Raw genomic sequence first — 27346 nt, forward strand, 5'->3', positions numbered from 1 at the left:
GATGCTGGGAATCGAACCCGGGTCGGCCTACCCGCTGTGCTATCACTCCAGCCTCTCTCTCCCTTGAGGCACAAAGGTTTACAATACCGTTACTGAAGGGGTTTCATGAATATCCCTTTACCTCCTTTCAGCACCCAGTTCCTGTCCACAGTGATCACTCCACCTCTCATTGAAATACCACTCTTTTTCTTTTCTTTTTTGGGTCACACCTGGCGATGCACAGGGGTTACTCCTGGTGGTAATTCCTGGTGGTGCTCGGGGGAACATATGAGATGCTGGGAATCGAACATGGGTCGACCATATGCAAGGCAAACCCCCTACCCGCTGTGCCATCGCTCCAGTCCCTACCGCTCATTTTTAACACCTCTCAAAACCTGTGATTCCGAGCCAGTAGGAGGTCAGGCCAGTGCGTCAGGCCGCTGTCCCCAGGTATTCTGTCATCACACACACACATGCACACGTCGATGATCACTAATCACTGCCACCAGGCAGTTACACTCTGCCCCTGCTGGCTAGAGGGTCCGGCCTCCTCAGTTTGGAAAGCAGAGGGCAGGCCCTTAGTATCTGGCGTCCTGGGCCCCTGTGCTAGGTGGGCGGAGGAGATGGTCCGGGCTGCTCGGGGACTGCTGGCCCACCCGGAACCCCGACTCATCTTGCCCATCTCTGCGTAAGTGCGGAGCTAACATTCCCTCTTCTGTAGGCCTCGATAAGGCTCAGACAACATCCCCACCCAGGCGCTGGGCCTTCCCGCTCTCTCCCCACAAAGGGACCAGGTCGTCGGGCACGAGGCCCGTCTCCTCCCTGGTACCAAACGTGGTCCCCTGAGCCCTGCCAGGCGTGATCCCTGGCACCACCAGGACTCCCCACCCCCACTCCCGGAAAAAAAAAGCACATGGGGGACAGTCAAAGCCCAGCTCTTTGGAACCCCGGGGGCACCTCCTGGGCCCCCCAGTGTGTCCACGCAGTTGGGAGAGGGAAGGAAGAGGGGCGCCCTCAGTCAGGGCCCGGGCAGGGGGCTTGGCCACCCTCAGTGGAAACATCTGTTTCCCGCCACACACATATGGGCTGTGCTGGGACCCCCCCACCCCCACCCGGCCTGGGGGCAGCGCTGTGGCCCTCCACCACCCCCAGCTGGGGCAGGTCCCAAAGCCCCCTCCTCAGCCCTCAGGAGCCCCCAGGACTGAGCCCTCTGCTGCCTCCCTCTCGCCCCTGCTCTGGGCTGTGTCTGGGCAGAGGCAATCTCGGGGTCCGCTCCTGGCGGGGACCCGGGCAGCCGGCCCAGAGAGGTTGCTCATGGTTCCGCAGCTGATACGCAGGGCCGAGGGGCCGCACCGGATCCTTGGGTACCCATATCCCGATCTGCCGTCCTCCGCCCCAGGGAACCGAGAGGCAGCCCGGGACACCTGCACGCGGGGGTGTGGGCTGGGTCCTGGGCGTGGGGCGGCGGTGCCACAGAGGACTGCGAGGGCACAGTGTAGCCCTGGCGCCTGAGCTGTGCTGAGACAGGAATTCCCTGTCGTGGGGAAGCCCTGGCACTGCCACAGGGACTGTCCCTGCTCCGAGCTGCTGGAGAGCAACGGGACACCAGGGATTCCCCGCAGAGGGCCGGGAAGAAGCTGTTCGCATCTGGGCAAAGGGGCAAATCCAGCCAAGGTGCCAGTCTGGGCAAAGGCTCTGGGAAACTGTGCTAATCCGCAATTCTCTCACAGTAGGGTTGGGTCACACCTGGTGATGCTCAGGGGTCACTCCTGGCTCTGCACTCAGGAATCACTCCTGTGGTGTTCAGGGGGACCATATGGGATGCTGGGAATCGAACCCAGGTCAGCCGCGTGCAAGGCAAAAGCCCTACCTGCTGTGCTATCGCTCCAGCCCCTGGAAACCATGTTTTGAGCCTCAGCATTAATATATATGTATAATATAAAATTAAGGGGCCAGAGATAGCACAGGGAATGGCTGGCCCTGATCAGACCCCCAGCCCACATGGAGCCCCACGTATCACCAGGAGTGATCCCTGAGCACAGAGCCAGGAGCATCCCCCAACGCTAAATATGGCCCCTCAAAAGACAAATAATAATAACGGGCGGCAGCTGTGCTAGGGCAGGTGCTTGTCTAGCATGTGGTGACCCAGATTTGATCCCCAGCACCACATCTGGTCCCCCGCATGCCAATGAGTGACCCATGAGTGGAGCTGGAGTGAGCCTGAGACTGCTAGGTGTGGCCCCCTGCAAAACAGAAGGAAGGAAGGAAGGAAGGAATGAAGGAAGGAAGGAAGGAAGGAAGGAAGGAAGGAAGGAAGGAAGGAAGGAAGGAAGGAAGGAAGGAAGGAAAAAAGGAAAGAAGGAAGGAAGGAAGGAGGGAGGGAGGGAGGGAGGAGGGAGGAAGGGAGGGAAGGAGGGAGGGAAGGAGGGAGGGAGGGAAGGAAGGAAGGAAGGAGGGAAGGAGGGAAGGAAGGAAGGAAGGAAGGAAGGAAGGAAGGAAGGAAGGAAGGAAGGAAGGAAGGAAGGAAGGAAGGAAGGAAGGAAGGAAGGAAGGAAGGGGGAAGATGGTCCAAAGACCTGGAGTGCAAGTGGAACACCCGGGTTTGATCCCTGGAGTGACCTCAGAGCTAAGCTTGGAGTAGCCCTGTGAGCACCACTGGGTATGACCCCCAAACCAAAGAGTTTTTAATAAACTATAAATTATTATTGCAGTGCCATGCAATGCCAGGGAGCAAGCCGGGGCCCAACACGGGTCCCGTCACCAGTCTTAGAGTGGCTAGTTCCATGATAGATAGACCTTCCAATCAAGAAGGTTGGAGCCGAGCAAACAAAGGCAGGGGCAGCAAAAGAGAAAGTGCTGAGGGGTCCCGCAGAGAGCACCCTCTGTGGCACCCTCCGCTTCCACTCTGAGAGTACCAGCCGCCTGGGCACTTGCCTGGCATGGGGCTGCGGTGGCTGCAGCTCAGGTTTGAGTCCTGGGCTCCCCGAGCACAGCAGGGGGTCATTCTGAGCACAGAGCCAGGTAGCGTCTCTGAACACCTCTGGATGTGGCCAGACCCCCTGCACCCCTGAAAAAGGACCACCGGCAGCTACTTCCTCTCGCCAAGTCTGCACCCCTGCATTTTTCATCCCTTACCCCATTCACTGGGGACCGGAGTGATAGCACAGCAGGTAGGGCATTTGCCTTGCACGCGGCCGACCTGGGTTGACCCGGGTTGACCTGGGTTCGATTCCTCCGCCCCTCTCAGAGAGCCCGGCAAGCTACCGAGAGCATCCCGCCCGCACGGCAGAGCCTGGCAAGCTCCCCGTGGCATATTCAATATGCCAAAATCAAACAGTAACAAGTCTCACAATGGAGAGTTACTGGTGCCCACTAGAGCAAATCGATGAACAATGGGACGACAGTGCTACAGTGCAGTGCTACCCCATTCACTCAAAATTTCTTTTTTCAATTGAATCACCATGAGCTGCATAGTTACAAAGCTGTTCATTATTGGGTTTCAGTCCTACATGTTCCAACACCCCTCCACACCCAGCTGCACCCCACCCCATTTCCCTCCACCACACACCACCCCAGTCTGCCTCGAAGGCAGGCAACCCCCACCCCGTTCTCTCTCTCTCTGCCCTTGGTGTTACCCATTCATTGACAGCTGCCCACTAAGTGCTCTTGTTGCTATCTGCGTTGCACAGGTGAGGAAGTTAAGGCACAAGGAGTTGAGGTTTGCCCTTCCAGCATCTCAGAGGTGGGGTGGTGGCGGGGATGACTCTGAGGCAGAGGAAGTGGCCGACTGCCTGCCCGGGACTCGCCCAGAAGGGAAGTTCAGGGAATTTTTTTAAAAAACAAGTTTAAAAAATTTGGGCCACACTTGGCAGTGCTCAGGGCTGACTCCTGGCTCTGCACTCAGGGATCACTCCTGTCAGTGCTCAGGGGACCCTATGGGACGCAGGGGATGGAACCCGGGTCAGCCCTGTGCAAGGCAAACGCCCTCCCCGCTGTGCTCTGAGAGTGCGTGCTGAGTGGAGTACTGTGCAGTGAGCAAATGACTCATGCAGTGAATAAACTCCTGCAGAGGCGAATGAGCGGTGGAAAGGCGACGGGCAGGCGGAAAGCAGGAGTTCCGACGCAAAGCCTCGTCTCTCGAGAGCTCCTGGTCTCTTCCAGAAGTGCTCTGAGGAGCTGCCTCCCCCACCCGGGCCTGTGTACGGTGACTCCAGGCCCCAGACGTCCATGTGGACAGCCGGCCTGATGATGGGCCCGACATGGCCCCTGTCTTGGGGCAGGGCTCAGCCTGGGGGGCGGGCCGGGCTGGGGGAGAGCAGGACCGGGCAGCCGCTTTCCCAGGAGCCAGGGGATGACACCAAGACGGCAGGGCTGGACGTGAGGTCACCCCTCGCCTCGGACACGGGCACTGATGCAGTCATTTGGAGAGCTGGCTGCACCCCACCCCACCTCACTACCCCGCCCCTACACAGCGCAGGGCGCCATGGGAAAATGACAGGGCCCGGCCCCGGGGCTGCCAGCAGGGGTTGGCCTGGCCTCGAGCACTCTCGGGGCCGGGGGCGAGTCTCTCCAGGGTGGCAGCCCCGCTTCAAGAGCCGCAGTCACATGGACACAGGACAAGCAGGTGTGCTTGGGAGCGCCGTGGGCCGCCTCCCTCCGCCCCACCACTGCCCCCGATGGCCACGGCCACTCCCTGCCCGGGCCCGGGGCAGAGTCCAGCCCCAGCCCAGCCAGGCGGGGCCCTTCCTTGTCCCCACTCTCGGACAACACCCAGAAGCCAAGACACTGATCACCTCAAAGAGAGGGTGCAGGCGGGCCCCAGCTCCCGGCTTGGCCAAGCTGCCGGTAAAGCACCAGGCCGGGGACATGCAGTTACCCGGCAAGGGCTGCGGGTGCGTGGGAGCGTCCCTCGGAGAAGAGCTCTGTCCTTCCTGGTACTTATCGCTGCTTCTTGGTTCCCAACAATGAACATCTGTGTTTAGCATTTTTTTTTGTTTTTTTAACGCTTGATATAATAGTTCAAAAAATTGGGACAGAATGATAGCTGATGGCACAGCGGGGAGGGCGTTTACATGGCACATGGGTGACCCAGGTTCGATCCCTGGCATCCCATACAATCCCCCGTGCTCCCCAGGAGTGCTTCCTGGCTCAGAGCCAGGAGTGAGCCCTGAGCCCAGCTGGGTGTGGCCCCCAAATACAAACAAAACCAAACCTGGCAGAAAGATCACTCAGTGGGCTGAGCCCAGGCTGTGCCCCCCAGAGCACTGCCAGGAGCACCTGCTGTGCTCTGAGCATGGCTGGGTATGGCTCAAAAAACAAAAGAACACCATCAGGGAAAAAAAAAGAAGAGAAAAGGTAAAGAATCAGGGCTATTGGGCTAGTGGCGCCAAATGAACTTTGGAGTCAAACTAGGTCTGAAATCCTGTTAACTTGCGGCCAAAAGCACAGAGAGCGCACCCCTCTGATGCCTTCTGAGACTCAGTGTTCTCATCTGGAAAATGGGGGTGACCCCGCCTCCCCTGGCCTCCAAGGGGCTGCGACACACCTGCAGAGTCCCTTGGAAACCACCGCCCCAGGCTGACCCCACCTCCACGTCTTGGGGTTCCGTGCTTCAGGCCCCATCCTGGAAGCGTCTGCTGGGTGAATCCCAAGAGGCTGGTCACTCCCTGTGGTTACTCCCATCTCCCAACATCCTCTGCTCCCTCCCTGTCTTTCTCTGTATTGTCATTTCTGGGCCACTCCAGCTCTGCCCAAGTATAAAACTCCTGGTGGGCTCGCAGGCCCGTAGGGGTTGCCAGGGATCTACATCTGGTCAGCCGCGTGCGAGGCTAGCGCCTACCCCCGTCCTGTGGCTCTGGCCCAGGCCCTTCTCGCTTCGACACGTAGGAGACCTGAGCTCTGTCCCTGAGTCACTCCCCCACCCCTTGACCACAAATATTTGGAGGGGAGGAGAAGAACGGACAGCAGGAAGGAGGAAGGCCTGGCCGGGCTGCCCCCTGGGAATTCCAGGAGGTCAGGGGCAGCTGTGAGCTGCCAGCCCCGCCCCCCGGGGCCTCCCCGTGTCAGGATGCACACCCCCCCTCACAGCTGGGATTCCTTCAAGCCCAGCCAAACCCCAGTGGACAGCCCCCGGCTGACCCGGGGCACACACAGGCTGCCAGAGCTCCAGGCGGGTTCCGGCTGCAGCCCTCGGGGGTGCCCCATGGTGGGGTGGGGGCTGCAGGGGTGAGGGAGAGGCCCAGGGCGTGAGAGGTGGAGCAGGGGCTGGGCGGCCAGGAAAGCCTCCGAGCGCCCATGTCCCCCGCTTGTTTGAGGGGGGCTGTGAGAAGGGGGTCGGGAGGCTCCCCTGGTGCAGGTTCTCGGAGCCTCTAGCATTTCATCCAGGGGCTGCCTGGGCCTCCGTCCTGGAGGCAGCCCCTCCTGCAGGCTGTCCGTGACCCCGTCTTCCTGGGCCCATTCCAGAACCACCTTGACACCCTGGACTCTGTGCTCGGGGACCCAGGGCACGTGCCCTCAGAGCCCACCTGGACCCAGGAGTTGCCCCACCCCACTCAGGTGACCCTGAGCCTCGGGACTCATGACGGCAACAGAGCCGGGACCTGGGGGCGACATGCCTGAACCCCTGGGGTGACCAGGATGGGGGGGCTGCAGGTGGGCACGGGGGGAGGATGGAGGGGCGAGAGGGACAGCACGGGGGCTCAGGGGCTTGCCTGGCATGTGGCCCACCCAGAGTCAATCCCCGGCACCACCATCCCCTGAGCCCCGCCAGGAGTGATCCTTGAGCACAGAGCCAGGAGTAAGCCCTGAAGACCACCGGGTGTGCCCCCCAAAAGATAAGGGTGGCATTTTGGGGGGTTCGCGCTAAGGCCTTCACTGTGAGAGAAGGAGCTACAGGGGGCAGCAGGGGGTGGGCCACTGTGGGGGCCAGAGCCCATCTCTGCTCTGACCCCCGTGCCCTCACACACATGAGTCCCATGATGGCCCATTCACCCTTGCAGCGCCAGCCCCAGCCCCAGGGGGGGCCTGGCATCTGTCCAGGGAGGCCCTCCTGCAGCTGGGCTGGGGAGGGGAGGGGAGGGGAGGGAAGAGTTGTGGGTGGGGCCGGTGCAGGTGGTGTTCCTGCCCCGCCCAACCCCTCCACAGACCCGGCCCTCCTGACTCATGGAGGGTGGGGTGATCCAGGGAGCTCTCATCGCCCGGGGCACCCCCAGAGGCCTGTCCAGCCAGTTTCGTCATTTCTGCCACCTCGGCATTTTTTAAATCCTTCCTATGCATCACCCTGGGGAGAGTTGCATTCGAACCCAGGGCCCAACGAAGAATCAGCCCTCCCTAAAACTAACCACTGTTTTAGGGACACAGTAAAAGCCTGGCAGAAGCTACGGCTGGAGCTCCGGACCCAGCCCCCCTGGGAGGCAGAAGGAAATGGGCAGAAAGACCCTTCACCCCCAAGGACACGGCTCAGTGGTGTGGACGGGACTGAATTGGGAGGAAACCCGGGTGGGGGCTGCCTAAGCCTTATGGAGCGGGTGGCCAGTGTCACCCTGCCCTCCCCGGGGCTCTGGCTTTCGTGCTCACGGACGCGAGGGGCCGGAGTTCTTGGCACAGGACGTTCTCAGGGAGACGGAAGGGGCTGGAGGAGGGAGAGAGGTGTGAGCGCTGAGGAGCCCCCCACAGCCCTGCTCGTGGGAAGCCCCGGGGGGGTGAGGCCCGGACGGCGGTTCTATGGCGTAGGAAGCAACAGAGTGAGCCAAAGGCCCTGAGTTTAATCCCTGCTTCCACTCACATGCCGAGGGAACCCTGAGCATCCCAGAGCGGGGTGCGGAAAGGGACCACCCATTTGTGAGGGCCTGGCTTCTCTGGTGGACCCTCCAGAGAGGAGCTCTTTCATTGTCCTTATTGGCTTGGTTTTGGTTTTGAGGCCACGCCAGTGGTGTGCAGGGGTTACTCCTGGCTCTGTGCTCAGGACTGACAATGAAAGCAATGCTCAGGGAACATATGTGGTGCTGGGGAGTTAACCAGGGTCAGGCCAAAGTGGTCTCATGTAAGGCAAGTGCCTTCCCTCCTGTATCTATATCTCCAGCTCTGATTTTGTGATTTTTCTTTTAAACTGGGGTGGGGGGGGCGCGTGAGGGCCAGAGAAACGGGTGTCACACTCAGCAGTTCTAGGGGGCTGCTCCTGGGGACCATGCAGTGCTGGGGATCAAACCTGAGGCTCCCACATGTGAAACTTACACACAAACACAATAAGCAATCTCTGCATGAGAGATCTCTCAGGTCCAATTAGAGAATTTAAAAAAAAACTTTTTTTGGACTTCACCCAGCTTATGCTTAGGGCTTATTTTTGGCTGAGCTCAAATGGGGACCGCATGTAGTTCCAGAGACTGACCCCAGGTCGGCTGCACGCAAGGCAAGTGTCTCACCCACCGGACTGGCCCTCGGCATTCCCACAACCCATTGGCAGGGCCAGAACTGCCAGCTCCCTGGGGACCCATCTGGGCCCCGGGCCAGCACTGAGGGTACCCCACGAGCTTACATAACTGGCCCTTGGAAACCTACGGGGTATGTCTCAGTCCTCCTCAGAGGACTTACCTGACCCACTTCCCTCTTTTCTGGGAAAAAGAAAAAAATCACTCATCCCTGCCCAACCCCCAATCCATGCTTTTGAGTGACCGAGCAGAGAGCACCCCACTGCACCTGGGCTCATTACTGCCCCTGACCCCTGGGAGGCTCCGTGCCATCTCCTTCCCCCCTGTCCGTGGCGCCCTCTTGGGAACACTGCACACTGAGTGAGTGGGCATTTGGCAGCAGCACCGTCCACCCCCGGCCCTGGCTGCTTCCTGCCTCGACCCCTACAAGGAAGCTTCCGGAAGGCAACCAACCTGGCGGCAGGCAGAGATGGGGGCTTTGCCAGGGTCCTTTATTTGGGAGGAAGTGTGTGAAGGGGGCACTTCCAAGCAGTGCCCAGGGGACCGGGGGCTACTCTCGGCAGTGACTGGGGGCTAGCAGGACGGCACCCAGGGGTGTCTGGGAGGCCATGTGACACAGGGCCCGGCACAGACACGCTCCAGCCCTTTGACGCCGCCTCCCCAGCCCCTGTGCTGGCTTCCTGGGGGCTGCCACTGAGGCCTAGCTGAGGACGTGCGAGTGTGGGAGGGGAGGGGAGGGCCGGGCCACCAGCCCAGATCCCCGCCCAGCCTGACCCTGGCACCCGAGGGCGGGGGCAAACGTGTTGGTGTGTGACCCGCACCCACGCATGGCTCTGGCGCTTCCTCCTGCCCTCTCGCCCTGGCTGGGACAAGGCAAAGGGCCTGGCCCCAAGCCCGAGGAAGAGATGACGGATTCCCCTCGACCCGGAGCAGGTGGTGAAGGGTGCCGGGCTGCTCTAGTTCTTGCGGCCTGAGTCATGCGATGGCCTCAGGGTCTGGGCCACTGGGCCCGGGGTCCCTGATCTACAGGAGTATCTTGAGAAGCCGTTCAGGCAGGCCTCCCAGAGGCCTGAAATCTGTGTGTGTGACTTTGTTGTGCATGTGTGTGTGTGTGTGCATGTGTGTGCACGCACATGCGTGTATGTGTGTGTGACACAGCTGTCCCATGGTCTCTCAGGGGAAGGGAAGGAGTTCCAGCCCAAGCCAGCACATCAAACCCTTGGTGGGAGAGGGTCACCTGCAGAGGAGTCTCTGCCGGCAGACCCCACGGGAGAAAGAACCTTCCAGGCTTCACTGTCTTCGAGTGTGGGGCAGCGTCGCAGCCCGGCTGCCCGGTTGCCAGGCCCAGCTCTACGGCAGGCGGGCTCTGGGACCTCCCCATTCTGTGCTCGTGTCTCCCTGCAAAGTGGGGGCTCAGACAGCAGCGCCCAAACAGGAGACACTCGAGACTGGTATTTCCCAAAGAGGGTCGTGAACCCTGCACCCGCTCCCTGGCCCCACCCTGCGCTGAAGTGACCCCGGGGCGGCCAGTGAGTAGCTTCGGGTACCGTGCAGGGCGCGGGGTGCGGAACAAACTTCTTTCTGCACAGAGGGGAGGGCGGCAGGCCAGAGAAGTCCGGGGCCTCTGCCAGGGGCTTTGGGAGCACATCTCAGGCCCCGGGGGTGAGTGGACGACCCCAGCCATGGCCGGGCCCTCCCGGGGCTGAGCCCACAACAACGCCCCTCACCAGGGCACGGGGCGGACTTTCTTTCTCTTTCTCTTGCTTCATTTTGGGGCCACAGCCTGCAGTTCTCGGGGCTCAGTCCTGGCTCTGCACTCGGGTGTCACTCCTGGCGGACTCGGGATCATGTGGGATGCCGGGGACGGGACCTGGGTCTGCAGTGTGCAAGGCAAGGGCCCCCCTGGCTGCGCTATGGCTCTGGCCTCTCTCTCTCTCTCTCTGGCAAGTGCCCTACCTGCTATTCCACAGCTCTGCCCGCTGGCTCTGTGCTCAGGAGTCACTCCCCCTGGTACTTGGGATGGGGGCTCCGGGGATAGAGGTGGGGTGGGCTCTTCCCTGCTGTCCTCTCTCTCTCCAGCCCCTTTCTGTGGGCAAGCTCGTTCTCTGGCTCTCCCCAGCCGGGGCTAGTCTGTCCAGGAGGAGCCACGGTGCCTGTGGCACCGGCCATGGAGACAGCCAGACCAGCACCTATCGGAGGCCTCAAGCCAGGAGGGCTGCCTGGCCCCAGCGGCGAGGCAGGAACCGGAAGGGGTGGGACCCTGGCCCTCATGACAGGTAGGGACATGTCAATCCTGGGGCGCACCTCTCTGTAATTCTGAGTAAGGGTGCTATGGTGAGGGAATAGACTCTAATTCATCTTTAACAATCAGAAGTGAAATTTAAAGTTTAATTAAAACGAATCGGAAATGATCTCGTCCGCATTTGCCTGTGGACTCCGGGAATGGTTTTATGGATCTCTGGAAACAAGTGTGTGGGGAGGGCCGGGTGGGGGGGGGCGCTGGCTTTCTACCTTTCAGGTGGGGGTGTCCTTCCTCTGTTTGTCGTAATATTTATGCACTGCTGTTACTTTTAGTATATTTCGGACTGGAGCGATAGCACAGTGGGTAGAGTGTTTGCCTTGCAAGCGGCCGACCCGGGTTCGATTCCTCTGCCTCTCTCGGAGAGCCCGGCAGGCTACCGAGAGTATCCCGCCTGCACGGCAGAGCCTGGCAAGCTACCTGTGGTGTATTAGATATGCCAGAAACAGAAACAACAAGCCTCACAATGGAGACATTACTGGTGCCTGCTCGGGCAAATCGATGAACAACAGAGCGGGGGGGACGACAGTGCTACAGTGCTGTTATTTATCTACCCTAGTTTCGTTTGCGGGGCCCTAGGCCCATGTGGTGTGGGGGATTGAATCTGGGCCTCCCAGCCCTCAGCGCTGTCTTCCCTTCCCTGCCCCACATTGCTTTTCTGACTTGAAACTGTCCTCTCAGGGATGTGTGTCCTGCCGGCTGTCCACCCTGGGGCCTGGGGACCCTTAAGGAGAACTAAGACGTGGGAGCGTGTCGAGACGGGGTCTGGCGGTGAGTCAGACAAGCCAGAGGCCTCTGCTGCTGGAACAGGGAGGTGACGCGGCCCCGCACGCTTGCGGGCACCGGCTCAGTGGTTGCGGGAGTCCTGAGAACTCGGCCCAGGATGAATGTCCTGTTGGTCTGGGCGGGACACACCCTCATGACAAGGCTGTGACCCCGGAGACAGAACTGTCCCCACCAGGACCAGGGCTGACAGGAGCGATCCGAGGGCTTACAGGGGCTGACCCTTGAGGCTCGAGATCTCCCTAGCTGTCGCCACCAGCCTCAGGGCTCAAGCGACCCCTTGAAATGTCGCTGTCGGAAGTGGAGGGGCTGCTCCCAAACTCCCCCCGGTCTGAAGAGCAGGGAAGGGAGAGTGAGTGTCCCTGTAGGACCCCTTCGCAGGGTAGACACTGAAGTCATCATCTGTTGAAGAGGTTTGGTTTGGTAAAATGTATTTTCGAAGTTCATTTTGCCTTCTTTCTTTTTACGTGGGGGCAGGGTGAAGGGAGGAAGGCCTCCTGAGCCACTCCTAGAGGTGCTCAGGGGACCTTGCAGGGTGGAAATCAAACCTCTGCGGGCCAGGCCTATTCTCCAGGCCTTCGGATGGTCTCTCTGCCCCGGTTCTGTTTTGCTTTCAACATAGCTGCTCAAAAGTTTGTTGCTGTTTGACACCCAAAACAAGAGAGAGATAGGGGCTGGAGCAATAGCACAGCGGGTAGGGCATTTGCCTTGCACGTGGCTAACCCGGGTTCGATTCCCAGTATCCCATATGGTCCCCTGAGCACCGCCAGGAGTAATTCCCGAGTGTATGAGCCAGGAGTAACCCCTGTGACACAAAAGGGAAAAAAAAAAAGGAAAGAGAGAGCAAAAGGGAATGCCCTGCCACAGAGGCGGGGTGGGGTAGGGGGAGGGATGCCGGGACCATTGGTGGTGGAGAGTGGGCACTGGTGGAGGGATGGGCACTCGACCATTGTATGACTGAAACACAAGCACGAAAGTTTCTAAGTCTGTAACTGTAGCTCACGGTGATTCACTAATAAAAAATTTTAAAAAATGTTGCTGTTTGTTTGGGGGCCACACCTGGCAGTGCTCAGGGCTTACTCCTGGCAGAGCGTAGGGGCCATACATGGTACTGGGGATGTGAACCAGGCCTTAAGCCCTGTCCCATCTCTCCAGCCCATTGCTGCTGGACATTTTTAAATGACACACATGAGCTCACACTGATATTTCTATTGGGCTGTGCTGTGTTCCAGAAAAACCCGGAACTCTCCTTCAGGAGACTGACCCTGTCACATTGCTGTCATTCCCCATCTCTGTCTCATCAAAGAATAAGGGCCCAGCCATGGGCTCCGGACGGGAGGTTTTGGTTTGTGCCGTTCTAGACGCTCAGACATATCTGTCCCAGTTCCCTTCTCCCAAGGGTTTCTGTGTTTTGTCCTCAGACAGGTCAGGACTCACCTCTTCCTGGAAGCCTGCCTTGACTCCTGGCCTATGGCTCTGTCCCTGACTCCTCCCCTCCCCTCTCCATGCTCCTGCCAGCCCAGCATTTGCACACCCCGCCCGCAGTGTGGGCCTGCAGTGTGGGCCGGCACGGAGCAGGCAGCCAAGAGTGGCCGTGAGTGACTGCTCAGCTGGAGGGACCCAGTGCCGCACCGCCTGTGTCCAGGGCCCTGCAGGCTGGCCTTGGCGCTCATCCTGGCAGGGCTGGGCCCGTGGGGTTGGCATAGGAAGGGAGGGGAGGGACGGAGCGAGGCCCGTGGGGGCAGGTACTCACCAGTGGCAGGAAGGTGAGCAGGGGGCGCACTCTCGGCCGCGCCTTCAGAGTGGCGGTTCCACACTCACTCACCGTGTTGAAACGCCCGTCTCCGTAGTAGATCCCATCTGGGGGGGACACAGAGGGACGAGGTGAACGGGGGCCCATGGCAGCAAGCCTGCCCTTCGCCGTGGTGCAGGACGAGCCCCCCCCCCCCCCGCACCCCGCCTGTCTGACTCAGCTCTCTTGCGCAACAGTGAGATGGAGCAGATACCCACGGGATTCACACAGGGCCCCCCAGAGCAGGGCTGGGAGGGGCTGGGGCTCTGGGCCCCAGTAGCCACCTCTCCCTGACCCCCATCCCAGCCATCGTCTCTCACGTCCTCCCCCGGGGCGGGCCGAGACCTGGCCTGGGCTCCAGTGCAGCTTATCTCTGACAGCGGGAGGAAAACAAGTCAGCTCCTCTCTCTCAAGTGTTTGAGTTTCTAATCTGGAACAAGGAGAGCGGGGGAGGGCCCAGCCTCTCCTTCAGACTCTGAACACACACCCCCACGTCCAACGGACGCGGGTATGGCTGCATGCAGGGGATGTGGCCTGCAGGGTGGAGCCGGCAGAGAAGGTCAGCAGGGGCCAGCCCTGGCTCAGACTTGCCCTGCTGCTTGGACTGCCGAGGCCTCAGTTTCCCCATCTGTGCAATGGGAGCACCAAGGGTGCCACCGTCAGAGGGCCGCTGTGGGGCCTATAGGGGCTGGGGCCAGGTGGGAGCTGACAAAAGTGACTGGCCCCTTCCCGAGAAAAGATGATGCGATGGAGTTTCTCCCTCCTGGAAACACGGGTCTGTGTTCAGAGTGGGGAGCGGGGAGCAACCGTCCGCACGTCCTCGCCTGTCTCCCTCAGGAGCACGCGCACGCAGGAGAATTGATTTCATAGGCCGGAGTGACGGCACAGCAGGAGGGCTGCTTGCCAGCGTGGCAGGTTCAGTCCCAGCATGGTCCTCTGAGCTCCCTTGAGTGCAGAGCCAGAAGTAAGCTCTGAGCACTGCTGGGTTTGAGCCCCCCACCAAAAAAAAAAATTCAAAGGCCAGAGAGAGCCAGAGAGAGAGAACAAAGGGGCCAAGGCACCCAAGCCTGACGCCACACATCCCCCGAGCCCCGCCAGGAGTGACCCCTGAGCACCGCTGGGTGTGGCCTAAAACTAAAACCAAACCCAAATCAGCACCCGCTTAGGTTAGGGCCTGGCCTGGTGCTAGGGCACGCGCTCTGTTGGCGTGAGACCTGGGTTCCACCCCCAGCTCCACTCACATGTTTTTCTGGAGCACGCACTGGGGTCCCCAGCACTGCTGAACCCGAGCAGCCTCAGCCGAGCACACGGGGGCGACCCCCAGACACCCCTCCCAAAGGAGCCGTACACGCAGAGCCAGGGTCCTGTCGGTCCCAGCGACGCTGCCATGAGCAAGCAGGACTTCTGTTTGTTTAGGGGTCACAGGGCTTACTCCTGGGTCTGCACTCAGGGGGACCACATGCGGAACTGGGCGTCAAACCTGGTCAGCCGTGAGCAAGGCAAGCCCCTGCCTGCTGCACCATCTCCCTGGGCCCTGCAAGCAGACATCCTGTCCACTCAACAGGGCCCCAGGGACCTTCCCTGCCCTGTATGGCCGGAGAAAGACGGTCAACATCACAGTTAACCAGCATCTACTGCGAGGAACACTGAATTCATGGGCATCCCATTTGTCCCCTGCACCTGATTTTAGGAAAAATCACTGCAAGGCAGTCAAGTGACTTGTTCCAAAGTGGTGGGGCTTGTCAGGGAGTCCTGGCATCACGGACCACCAAGCACGCTGGGCAGCCTCGGGGGCTTGCTTGACTCCTGGAGCCTGGAGCCCCCAGCTACTGGATGCAATTGCTTCTGAGCCAGTGAAGGTTTTTCACTGTGTGTGTGTGTGTGTGTGTGTGTGTGTGTGTGTGTGTGTGTGTTGCCAGGAATGGAACCCAGGTGTCCCACACGCACGCAAGTGCTTGGCCCAAATCCTTATCTCTTAAAAGGGACCCAAAGGCAAGTTCTGCAAGTGTGTCTCCTCACACCCCTTGACACTTAGAGGGTGGGGGAGCATGCACGGTCCCCCAAGCACTGAAGAATGTAGCCAGAAAAAAGAAAACAACAACAACAACACACACACACACACACACACACACACACACAGAAATCGATTTGGCTTTATCAGAGAGGACAAAGCTAGAGATAACTGGACACACCTACTCCTTGCCCCGGCTTCAAGAATCTGCATGTGGGGCTGGAGCAATAATACAGCGGAGAGGAGGCTTGCCTGGCCCAGGGCCAGCCAGGGCTTGATCCCCACATCCCAGATGGTTCCCTGAGCCCACCAGGAGTGATTCCTGAGTGCAGAGCCAGGAGTCAGCCCTGAGCATCGCCGGGTGTGACCCTAAAACAACCAAAAAGAAAAAAAAAACAAACAAACCAAGATCTGCAGATGGCACCAGCATCTCCCAGATGCTTCTCAGTGGTGCCAGGTGGACATCAAGGTCCCAGACATGCCCCAGGTGGGGTGGGCACTCACACCAGTGCCGGGGTCTGACGCAGGGTCCCCGGGGCGGTTATAAGGATAGTAAGATAGCTGGGGCCCTGGAAGCCAGACCCCAGTGAGCGCTACAGAGTAAATGAAGCTCCCAGGGCAGCCGTTTCGGTGGGCTGCAACACCTCTAGGCATCTCGCGGTCATTCCTTCCCCGAGTGCAGCGGGCGCACGCACCCTCCCCGAGAGGTGCAGGTATGAGCTCCGGGCCTCAGAGGAAGCGTGACACTGGTGACGCCGGGCTGCACAGGGCAGGGGTGCCGCTTGCGAGAGCTCCACGGGGCAGCAGCGCCAGGAAGGGCAGGAGAAGCCCAGGGCTTGGCCCCGGCCCGGGCCAGAGCCAGGGTGACGCGGCCCTCTGAGCCCCCTGGCCGACTCCCCACCCACCTCAGAGTCTGTGACTGAGCCTGGTGCGGAGGCCCTGTGGCTTGGTCTGCGGTGACTGAGCAGGAAAACCCTTTCTAAGAACTCAGCTGTTCTCTGGGAAATTTGTTGGAGGAGGGGCCGTGCTGGAGGCAGGAGGGGGCTGTGGGCACCTCCGAGAAATGCCGTTCGGTTGCCCGGTGCTGAGAGAGGGGAGGCGGGACGGGGAGGAGGGGCAGTGAGGGGACACCCCGCCGGCACTCTGGGCGCTGAGTTCTGAGGGGACCGTGAGTGGCCGAGGGCAGTGGGCGGAGGCGGAGAAACAGAGTCCCCCTGGACGCCCAGGACGGGCCGGGTCTTGCTGGTGCTCAGGAAAATGGACAAAACCAGGACCCAACACATGTTGCTTTATTACAACAGGTAGGTTGTTTGCCTCGCACACAGCCGGTCTAGAGCACCGTCAGGAGTGACCCCGGGCACAGAGCGAGGAATAAGGCCTGAGCACTGCCAGATGTGCTCCCCCTCCCCCAAAACATGGTTTTAAGAGGAAAAAGATTGGGGGCTAGAGAGCTAGTACAAGGGTAAGGCACTTGCCTTGCACGTGGCAGACCCTAGTTCAATCCCCAGCACCCCATATGGTCCCGAGTCCTGCCTAAAGCGCTCCCTGAGCACAGAGTCAGGAGTAAGCCCTGAGCACCACTGGGTGTGGCCTCATAGAAGAAAAACAACGTGGGGGGATAGCTAGGACCCCACAGACGTCCCCGAGACCCCTCACTCCTGCACTCTGCGCCCAGCTGGCCAAGGCCGCAGCAAGGGAGGCGGCTGTGGCTACACCAAAGCTGGGGCCTCCGAGGGCTTGAGGACAGGAGTTTCCGAGACTCAGGGACAAGTTCCAGCTAAAGAGAAGACAATCGGTCCACCTGGGGCATTTCCTGACCAAGCCCAGGAGCCTGGCTCAGACTAGCGGATCTGGGAAGCTGAGGGCAGGGCAAGGGGCTCCTGAGGGCCTGGAGGGGAGTCCGGGCTGCACTGGGGGATAGGGAAGGCTGGGCAGGCCCTGCTGAACCCCTGCAGGACCCTCGGTCAGACAGGAAATCTGTCCTGTCTGCTTGGAAAATCCGGTTCTGTCTTCCTGCCTCTTTGCTTGATCCTTTCCCTAGTGAAAGAGTTCTTAAGGGTTTCAGAAACGTTTCTGTTTCTTTGTTTGGGATTGTGGGTGTGAGGGGATGGGCTCCCGGGGGGCTCAGGGGACCCTCTGCAGTGCCAGGGACAGAACAAGGCAAGAGCTCTAACCTGCCTTTATTATCTCTCCACCCCACCTCCCTTTTATTTATTTATTTGCTTTTTGGTTACCAACCAAATAAAACCTGGCGATGCTCAGGGGTTACTCCTGGCTCTGTGCTCAGGATTTACTCCTGGCGGTGCTCGGGGGGCCATGTGGGATGCTGGAAATCGAACAAATGCCCTACCTGCTGTGCTTTCACTTCAGCCCGCCCCCCTCCGTTTTATTTATTTATTTTTTATTTTTTGCTTTTTTGGGTCACACCCAGTGATGCACAGGGGTTACTCCTGGCTCTGCACTCAGGAATTAACCCCTGGCGGTGCTCAGGGGACCATATGAAATGCTGGAATTGAACCCGGGTCGACCGCATGCAAGGCAAACGCCCTACCCGCTGTGCTATTGCTCCAGCCCCCCTATTTATTTTTCTTTAGAGCATCATTTATTTTGTCTTCCCTTCTCTGTCTTTGGTTGGGGGTGGGGGGCACTCTTTGGTTTGTTTGTTTTGGGACCACACCTAGTGATGCTAAAGGGTTACTCCTGGATCTGCACCCGGGAATTACTCCTGGCGGGGTTCAGGAGACCATCTGGGGGGCTGGATATCGAACCATGCAGGCTGTGTGCAAAGCAAGGGCCCAACTCTGCTGGGGTAGGGGGTGGGGAGATGGGGCGGGGGAGGGGGGACAGCCCACACTTCTGAGAGCGGACTTGCAAAGCGTGTGCCCCAGCCCCTGGAGTCATTTCCCCGGGCCCTCCGACCGAGGGGCATTATCCTTGGGCATGTCCTTGCCGTGGTGACCAGGAGGTCACACCGCCAGTGCTGGGGTTGCTCTGGGCAGTGTGGGGTGGTGCTGGGGATCAAACCAGGCTCCCCACCACTGAGCCACACATCCCTGGGCTTTCAGAGGTTTCGAGCCACGCAGATCTGAGAGGGGGGTCTGCCAAGGGCCGTTGGGGCCATGAGAAGGCGGGGGAGTATGTCCGTCACAGGCTCAGAAGCCCACAGAGCTGGGCATGTGGCCTTGCACATGTGGGGCCCCGGGTTCCATCCCTGGCACCGCACGATCCCCAGAGCAGCAGCTGGAACAAGACCCCAAGTTTGGGGTGTAGCCGCCTCGAACCAACCGAACAAAACAATTCAGATGCCTCCAAAAAAAGGTGCCTTGGGGAGCAATTCCGGCATCCGGGCGGCCACAGAGACCCACAGCGTCCCCACCCCTGGGTGTCCCACACCCGGGAGGGCGGGTCCTCATATCATCTCACCATCCCGGGAGGCAAACTCAGGTGACCTGGGACATTCATCTCAAAGAACCGCATGAGCTAACACAGCGGCAGCTGGTGGGCCTCTGGGTGCCAAGTCTGATCCGCTCGGCAGAGCGGCCCCTCTGCTGGCCTGAGCCCCCCCGCCCACAGCCATGCTCCCGCGTGCTCTCTCCCCTCAAGACCCGACCTAGCTGACACAGCAAACAAATATCCAAGACCCACGGGGCCGCCCCTCGCCCGGGCAGTGACTCTGTTTGGGGCTGGCTGCCCCCATCTCCGTGTGACCAGCAGAGCGCGTTTCCACGGCCTGAGGAGGGTCTGCCCGGGACTCACCGGAGGGGCCAAAGTTCCCGTCTGAGGGGGGAGGCAGACTGGGGGAGAGAGGCAGGGGTGCGAGCAAGGCCTCACCTGTGAGTCCGACTGGGCTTGGATTCCGGTGCCTCTAAATGTGGGGGAGGTGGCCGAGCGACCTGGCAGGCCGGACGCCTCCTTGCCTGCGGTCGGCCCAGGCTGGCATCCCATCTTGTCCCGAGCCCTGCCAGGGTGTTCCTGAGCACAGAGTCAGGAGTAAGCCCTGGCCTGCTGGGTGGGCCCTGTCTGGGGCTGCGTGCGGGCAAAGCGTTCCTTCCGCACTTTGCCACACCACACCCACTGTGTCCGGGCTCACTCCCGGCCCTGCACTCAGGATGGGGCCTTACGGGGGGGGCCGGGGGACTGCCGGCTCAGCAGCGTGCAAGCCAGGCTGCCCTCGGGCCGCTTTCATTTCTGCTGTGGGTGTGTCTAGACCTCGACGCTGTCTCCTCAGCTCTGGTAAGTGGGACCCCACAGTGGCGGTGTGAAGTGAGCAAGGTGGGTGTGCGACAGGTGCCCGGCAGAAAAGCTGTATGCACAGCTGGGAGGGCCGGCCTCCTGGGCATCCCTGCGCTCTCCTCCCCTCTTTCTCTGTGTGCGTGTGTGTCTGTGTGTGTCTCTGCATGTGTGCGGTGTGTGTGTCTGTGCATGCGTGAGTGTGTCTGTGTCTCTGCATGCCTGCAGTGTGTGTGCGCATGTGTGCAGGTGTGTGTGTGTGTGTGCGCGTGCGTGTCTGTGCATGAGTGTGTGTGTCTGTGCATGTCTCTGTGTGCATGTATGTGTATATGTGTCTGTGTGTGTCTGTATATGCGGTATGTGTAACTGTGCATGTGTACGTGTGTGTCTTGTGTGTGTCTATGCGTGTGCATGTGTCTGTGTGTGTCTTATGTGTCTGTGTGTCTATGCATGTATGTGTGTCTGTGTGCATATGTGTGTCTGTGTGTCTGTCTATGCATGTGTATGTCTGTGTGTGTCTGTGTGTCTCTGTATGTGTCTGTGTGTGTCTGTGTGTGTGTGTGTGGTGTGTGCCTCATCTCCCATGGCTTCCCACTGGCCCCCACTCCGTGTGAGTGGCCCCGGAAGCAGCAGGAGGGCAGGGCAGGCTCTGCTGGGGAGAGGTGGAGAGCTGCCTTCTCTGCAGACCGGAAGACTGAGGCCCAGGGAGCTCAAGTGGCCGCAGGCCCCACAGCACAGGTGAAGCTGCTCAGGGCGCGGCAGTGACCGGCGAGGTGGGCTCAAGCTTCCCGACCTGAGCCGCAGCCCTGCCAGCCTGGAGTCGGCTTCCCTCTCCGGAGCTGAGGCCGGACCAGCTGCTCTCCCCCCAGCCCAGGGGCTCCTCAGGGGCGAGGGCAGCAAGGCTCTAACAGGGGACAACAGCCTGTCTCTGTCAGGTGGACGGGCCCAGGGCTCAGAGAGGTTAGTGTCCCGCCTGAGGCCACACAGCTGGAGGGGAGGGTTGATACACAGGAATCTGATGCAGATTCCAGTTCCCTTTGGTCATTGTCTGTAGGGTGGGGAAAGAAGGGCGGGGGCAGGGAGTGGGGACACACAACACATGGACACCTGGGTGGGAGAAACCTCCCCGCTTCCGTACATCTCCTGCTTTCCCAGGATGAGACTAGATTGTTGGCGAAGCCCAGAGGAAGGCAGATACACCAGGAATCTGGCCCCTCGGGACACTTTCTGGGGTTCAGTCTTCCCACCTGTTAAATGGGCACAATCACTCTTATTTTGTAGGAAGCCTCCCAAAATCAGAAAAGAAAAGACAGAAGCTGGGGGATGGGGAGAGTGGGGGAGGGGAGGGGAGGGATGAGGAGGTGACAGTGGGAGGCTGCAAATGTCCAGGAACATTGCCCACCCCCAGAGCCTTGAGAGGGGCGAGACGTTGGCGGGAGAGTTGGTTGCCTTGATTCAATTCTTAACTGGAGGAACCCAGAACTGTGAACCCAACTCCCACCCCACCCCGCTCCACCCACTCGGGGCAGCCGTCTTTGGTCTCTGGGGGCGGGGCGCAATGGGGGCTGGGAGGAGCCACAGAGGGCGTTAATGAGGCCCTTCTCGCTAATTAATGGGTCCACCTGACAGAAACCTGAAAAGGCCAGTTGGGCCCAGCAAGCCCCAGCAGGCCAGCCTGGGCACACAGAGAGAGGCCTTTGTCCAAGGGCAGAGGGGACGTGGGCTGGGCAGCAGTGGGACAGGGAGGAGGGGCGGGGAGGGAGGGGCTGGGCTGGGCCTGGAGGGTGGGGCTCAGCCCACAGAGCTTTCTGCCGGCCCCGTGGCAACCCCGAGTGTCTGCAGACCCGTGCGGGGGGCTGCCCACCGGCCGCACGACGGCTGCGTGCCTGCAGGCCAGCCCCGCACAACCCCGTGGGTCACTGAACCCATCTGGGCCTTCCCCGCCTCCGTGGAGAACAGCGCACTGGGCTGCTGCCTGTGGGGAGAAATAATTGATCCCAGTGAAGGGGATCAGATTGTTACTGATTAGCTGCTGGGAGGGAGAGAGGGCGCAGAGCCAGCCTGCAGCGGGGTGGGGGGGGGGGCAAGAACTCCGGAAGTTGACAGCCACGAGAGGGGCTTATGTAATGGGGCAGCCAGGAGGGGTGTGTGTGTGTGTGTGTGTGCGGAGAGTGCCAACAAACCACAGCACACTAGGAGGGGTGTGTGTGTATGTGTGTGTGTGTGTGTGTGTGTGTGTGTGTGTGTGTGTGTGTGTGTGGTGCGTGAAGCGCACCTCCAGGGCGGGGAGGAAGCATTGCCCCTTCACGGCCCCAGCCGGAACTGGGTTCGCCCGCTCCCCACCCTTTAACAGAACCCGAGACCCAAGGTCACGGAGCCGAGAGCAGCAGCCACCCTGGGGAACTCAGGGGCTCTCCCAGACTGCTGAGCGAGGGCACTGGGAATGGCAGCAAAGGACGAGCCCGGCCCACCTGGGCAAGGGAACTGGCATTCTCCAAGCTGCCGGAATTGGAGAGAAAGATCTGCGGGCGGCAGAACAAAGTATCGGCCCGAGGTTGAGTAATGCAGGTGATCTACATGTGTGTACCTATGGACAGCTACCGGGAGAACCAAGGCAAGAGCAAGAGCAAATAAGAATTTGCGGTGCCGGGGAGGGGACGGGCAGCTCAATGGCTCCTAGAGGCACTGAGGAACCCAGCCATCTGGCCCTGTCTCAGCAGCCCGGTTCCCTTATCATCTCAGCCGAGATCCCCATCTGCTTTCTCATGCATTAGGAAAACAACCGAGCGGCTTTTTAAGACCCTAGCGTGGGCTGGAAGAGGACAGAGGGCATAATTAAGATGGCAACCGCATGGCATGAAGCCCTCTCAAGAAGGACTGCAGTATATGTTCAGGAAGAGGAAAATCAGCTCATTGCCCCTTCACTATTTGACTATTGGCCTGGTACTGCTGCCCTCAGACTATCTTGTGCAAACAGAGTTTAATATGAACACAGTCACGGTGGGGAGGCGGGGAGGGGTGGGGGGAGGCAGGGAGGGCGTCTGAAATGCCCTTACTCATCCCTGCACTGAGGTTTCCCTCCTCTGCCAGAGCCAGCCAACAGCCCCGAGAAGGCCCTGGGCTCCCCAGGCCCAGGGGCTGTGATTGCCACCCTCTGGACCTTGAGTCTGCCTCCTCTGTTCTGCGTAGAAGAGGGCTCGTCGGGAAGTGGGGCCAAGCAGGCAGGGCAGGGAGTGCTCGGAGCTGGGGCTGTGCCGCTCACACTAATCTCACGGGAGCCAGCGTTTGCTTTCTGTCAAGTGCCAGCAATGGAACACTTCGGGCTGCAGAGTGGGGCACAGCCGGTGGAGCAGGAAGGCAGCCAAGGAGGAGAACTGATGGGTGTGATATCTGTTCTAATAAAACTTTATTTACAAAAACAGGTCATGGGCCAGATTTGAGCCAGGGCCAGTCTGGACTTGCAACCCTTTCCTTTTTCTTTCTTCCTTCCTTCCTTCCTTCCTTCCTTCCTTCCTTCCTTCCTTCCTTCCTTTCTTTCTTTTTTGCTTTTGCTTTTTGGGTCACACCCGGCGATGCACAGGGGTTACTCCTAGCTCTGCACTCAGGAATTACTCCTGGCAGTGCTCAGGGGACCATATGGGATGCTGGGAATTGAACCCGGGTCGGCTGCGTACAAGGCAAAAGCCCTACCCGCTGTGCTATCGCTCCAGCCCCATCTTTCTTTCTTTCTCTCTCTCTTTCTTTCTCTCTTTCTCTCTTTCTTTCTTTCTTTCTTTCTTTCTTTCTTTCTTTCTTTCTTTCTTTCTTTCTTTCTCTTTCCTTCTTTCCTTCTCTCTCTCTCTCTCTCTCTCTCTCTCTCTCCCCTTAGGGGGTGAGGGGAGACCACATATGGCAGCACTCAGGTTTACCCTGGTCCTTTACTCAGGGATCACTCCTGGTGGTACCTGGGGGACCATATGGGATGCCAGGGATTGAACCTGGATTGGCCACAGGAAAGACAAGCGCAAGTGCCCTCCCCGTCGTCCTATCGCTCCGGCCCCGAGAGCCTTACAGACCCCAGCTGTCATCAGCCGGCAGCCGTGGACATCACCCCCAGGTCACCGAAGAAACAGCTGAGCCCTAGCACTGGCTAACCCCCACAGGGGTCACAGCGGCCTAGCATTTCCATCACGTCCCAGGCCCCTTCATGCTGGCCCCTCCTGGTCCCCAACTCCCAATGCAGGGAGGGACACCTCTGCCCCACCCCGGCACCCTGGGGAACAGCCCGGAAACACGGGGAGCCGCCCTGCCAGGCACAGGTTGTTTTCTAGGCCTCTGTGTGCAGGGTGCCACCAGGCTGAGTCAGCGGGGGCCCAGCCCTGCCCTGGGGAAGGGAAGAGCTGACAGCCCCCTCCCGCCCTCCCCGCAGCCCTGCCCAGGCTAGAGGGACAGGACACCATGCTCCCCGCCTCTCCGGGGGACCAGCCCCCACCAGCAGTCCAGACAACAAAGCAGGGAACTAGCTAAGCCATGCCATGGCCCCCCTTGATAAATGTGAGGAGGGGCAAGTGCCTGCTTGAGGCAGACGATGCTCAGTCTGACCCCCCCCCCCCCACGCTAGCTCAGCCAGCTGGCCACGGCTATGCCCTCTGGAGCGCCAGTGCCCAGATTCTAACACTTGACCCAGGAGGAAAATGAGGGCGTCACAGAAAAGCTCTCAAAGCAGGGGGTTGCACAACTCTGTAGGCCAAGAAATCACTGAATTGTGCACTTCAGAGAGTTCTGGCGTGGCCACGTCAAGCTGTGTGATCTTGGCCATGTGACTTCACCTCTCTGGGCCTCATCTGTCAAACAGGAACAATGGTGCTAAGGGGGCGAGGTGTGGAGTCACTGAGCCAGTGCCCACGGGAGTGGTTCCGGGGCGGGACGGGCGCTGGCCGGGAGGGCGTGCAGGCCAAAGAGAGGGAGACCCCTGTGCTGGAAGGTTCCGAAGCCCAGTGGTGCTAGTCCGGGGTGCTGCGGGCTGCAGGAATGCCCTGCAGAAGTTAGCTCTCCTGCCTGCCCCTTCCTGGCTATCAGAGACCCCCAGGGGGTTGAGCGGCATCCAGTTAGCTGTGTTAGCTCTGGCCGGAGCAAGGTGGGTGACACCCTGTGTCTGGCCCTGACAAGCTGGGCACTGACCTCCATCCAGGTACAGGGGCTGAGACTGTATACCCCCCCTACACTACACTACACACTCGGGGCACAGGGGCCCCTAAAAGTCAGTGAACATACCTGACAATGAGGTGCCACAGCCGCCCTGGGTCCAGAACCTTTGACACAGAGGTGAATTCCTCCCCCAGCCCTTAGGGCCCCCCCGGAGCTAGACCCAAGTGAGGTTGTAAGGGAGCCTCGGGACCAGGCTGCCACGCTTCCTGGTGACTGAAGACAGGGCCGGGCCACAGCTGGGGGTGGGGGTGGCGGATGGAGGGGGCCCCTGATCTGGGGTTCCTGGGTCTGAGCCCGTAGACTAACAGCACAAGAACCTGTGTGCTGCCCCTGTAAGGGACAGTCCGGCACAGCCTGGGACCCCGCTCGCCAGCCACACCTGCTGTTAATTTCTGGGGGCCTCCCCTGCACAGTCCGGTGTGGGGCGCCCCGGGTCGCACAACCCCAACCTCCTTTTCGGCCCCCGTGAGTCAGGAGAAGCCGCGGCTTGGGGCTGGGCAGAGCAGAGCGCGGGCAGCGCGCGCGCGGGAGGAGGGTGGGGAGCTCCGGGAGTACCCGGGGGCCGCCGGGGCCCGGAGGAGGGGTCGGACGGCGGGCACCGGGCGCCCCCCGCACCCCCGGGGCGCGGACCCCGCGGGCCGGAGCAGGCCCCCCGCCGCCCCGCAGGTCCCCGCGCGGCGCGCACTCACCGAAGTCGCGGGGGCCCTCGTCGGGGGCTTCCTGCGCGAAGATCCAGGGCGGGTTGGTGGCGTAGAGCGAGGCGCCCGCGGGGCTGGCGTGCTTCCTGCCGAAGAGCTTGCTGAAGGTGCCCTGCACCGTCGGGCTCTTTCTCATGCTGCCGCGGCGCGGGCGCGTCCAGAGGACCCCGCGCCCCTGCCGTGCCCTGCCCTGCCTGGCCGCTCCGCTCCGCGCGGCTCCCCGTGGCCCCGCCGGCCGCGCGCGCCGGGAAATGCGAGCTACCTGGCCAGGTAGGGGCGGCCGTCGGGCCGGCCCCGCCCCCGCCGCCGCCAACTCCCCCGGCCGCATTCCTGCCCTCCCGCCGCTCGCCACAACGGCCCATTGTTGGCACTGCCGGGGTGGGCCGGGGACCCCGCCCGGCCGGCCGGCGCGCCCTGCCCGGGACGAGCCCCCTCCCCGCCCCGCGCGCGCACAGGGGCCGCGCGGGGGTTCAGGGCCGGGTCAGCGTGGGAACAGGGGCAGCGCCTGGAGGGGGGTGGGGGGTGCAGAACCTTCCAGGGCCGTAAGGAAGTGGCCAGGCAAACAGGGCCCAGGCGGAAGGGCCAGGGCAGAGGGTAGACCCGCCTGCTGAGAAATGGGGACGTGCGGATTGCCGAGAGCCTGCGGGGGACCACGTGGGGGGCCTTGCTGCACATCAAGTTCTTTTGATCTTTTCTGGCTTTCAGTGATAGCCCAGTGGGTAGGGAGGGCGCTTGCCTTGTAGGTGCCTCACCTGCAAGGTTCCATCCCTGGCACGGCATGGGGTACCCCAAGGCCAGCCAGGAGGGATCCTTGAGCACAGAGCAAGAAGGAAGCCCTGAGCACTGCTGGGTGTGCACCCTTCTTCCCCCAAAAGAGTTCCCGTCGCTTAAAGACTGGGGTAGGGCAGCTTCCAGATCCACCACAGACCTGGGTGCCAACAGCAGCACCACCAGAGTGTGGCCCAGTGCCCGCCCCCAACCCAAGATATGACCCTCAGGGTGGGTGGAGCACCCAGGGAGCAGAGCTGAGGCCCCTTCAGGACCCTAACTGGGCTGGGAACCTGTGACAGGAGCTGAGGCGCATGCTGGGACAGAGGGCAAGATGGGAGGTTTCTGGGGGCATCCAGGCAGAGATTGCGCCCCTGGAGCACCCCGGGACGGGCCCCTCCACCCGGCCCCCTCCCCTTCCTCCCACTAAACGCTCTCAGTACCCAAGGCTCTTTTTCCCCCCCATTTTGAAATACTTTTAGTGGGGTCATGTAATGACCTCACCGTACAGCCACATGGCCAGTGCCCGCTCCCCCTCACTCCTCCCCATCTCCCCCTAGCTCTCTCCCTCACCTCTTCCCAAGGAAGCAGAGACATTCTCCTGCAGACCCCCCATCCTCTCCCCTCCCCCTTCTGTTTCTCCCTCCCCCCCCCCCCCCCCCCCCCGCTCTCTGCACACTTCCACCCCTCTCTCAGCTGAAGGTGGAAAGCTCTGGCCCTCTGGCTGCCTACCCCGCCCCCAGCGTGGCCACGGCCACTGCCACCACGGGACAAACTCCGCAGGACCCACGCCCCCACGGAGCCCCGGAGCGCCCCCCGTCCCGTGCCGTCCAGCCCCCCTCCAGCGCACGTTCCCCTGGCCTCTCAGTGCTGACTGGGGTTGTTTCCCCAACAGACACTGACATTTTGTTCAGCTCTCAGGGACCCTGGACTTTGAAGTGACCCTTGGCGGTTTGTGGCTGTGAGTGAGGTCACAGTTTTCCCACTGGGAGGGGAGGGGAGGGACCTGCCGAGGTACGGGTGGGGTGGGCAGGGAGGGAGGGCAGGAACGTGTCGTCTTTTATTTATTTATTCTCTTCCTTTCTTTCTCTTGGTTTGGAGGCCACACCTGCTCACGCTCGGGGGACTCTGCTTGCCCCTTGCCAGGGAGGGAGTCACCCAGGGTCCTGGTGC

General features: G+C 60.8%; 1 protein-coding gene across 1 annotated transcript in view; it reads right to left on the bottom strand.

Annotated features, from left to right (window-relative positions):
- Positions 1-25541, bottom strand: part of C4H6orf132 (chromosome 4 C6orf132 homolog) — a 37076-nt gene extending 11535 nt beyond the window's left edge. Inside the window, exons 1-2 of the mRNA XM_055136684.1 lie at positions 25397-25541; positions 13241-13347 (exon numbers count right to left, since the gene is read on the bottom strand). Of these exons, the coding sequence (XP_054992659.1) occupies positions 13241-13347; positions 25397-25541 (252 nt within the window). The remainder of the gene's footprint in view (positions 1-13240; positions 13348-25396) is intronic.
- Positions 25542-27346: the final 1805 nt, after the last annotated feature.

The sequence above is a fragment of the Sorex araneus genome, chromosome 4 (genome assembly GCF_027595985.1).
Source record: "Sorex araneus isolate mSorAra2 chromosome 4, mSorAra2.pri, whole genome shotgun sequence".
Lineage (NCBI taxonomy): Eukaryota > Metazoa > Chordata > Mammalia > Eulipotyphla > Soricidae > Sorex > Sorex araneus.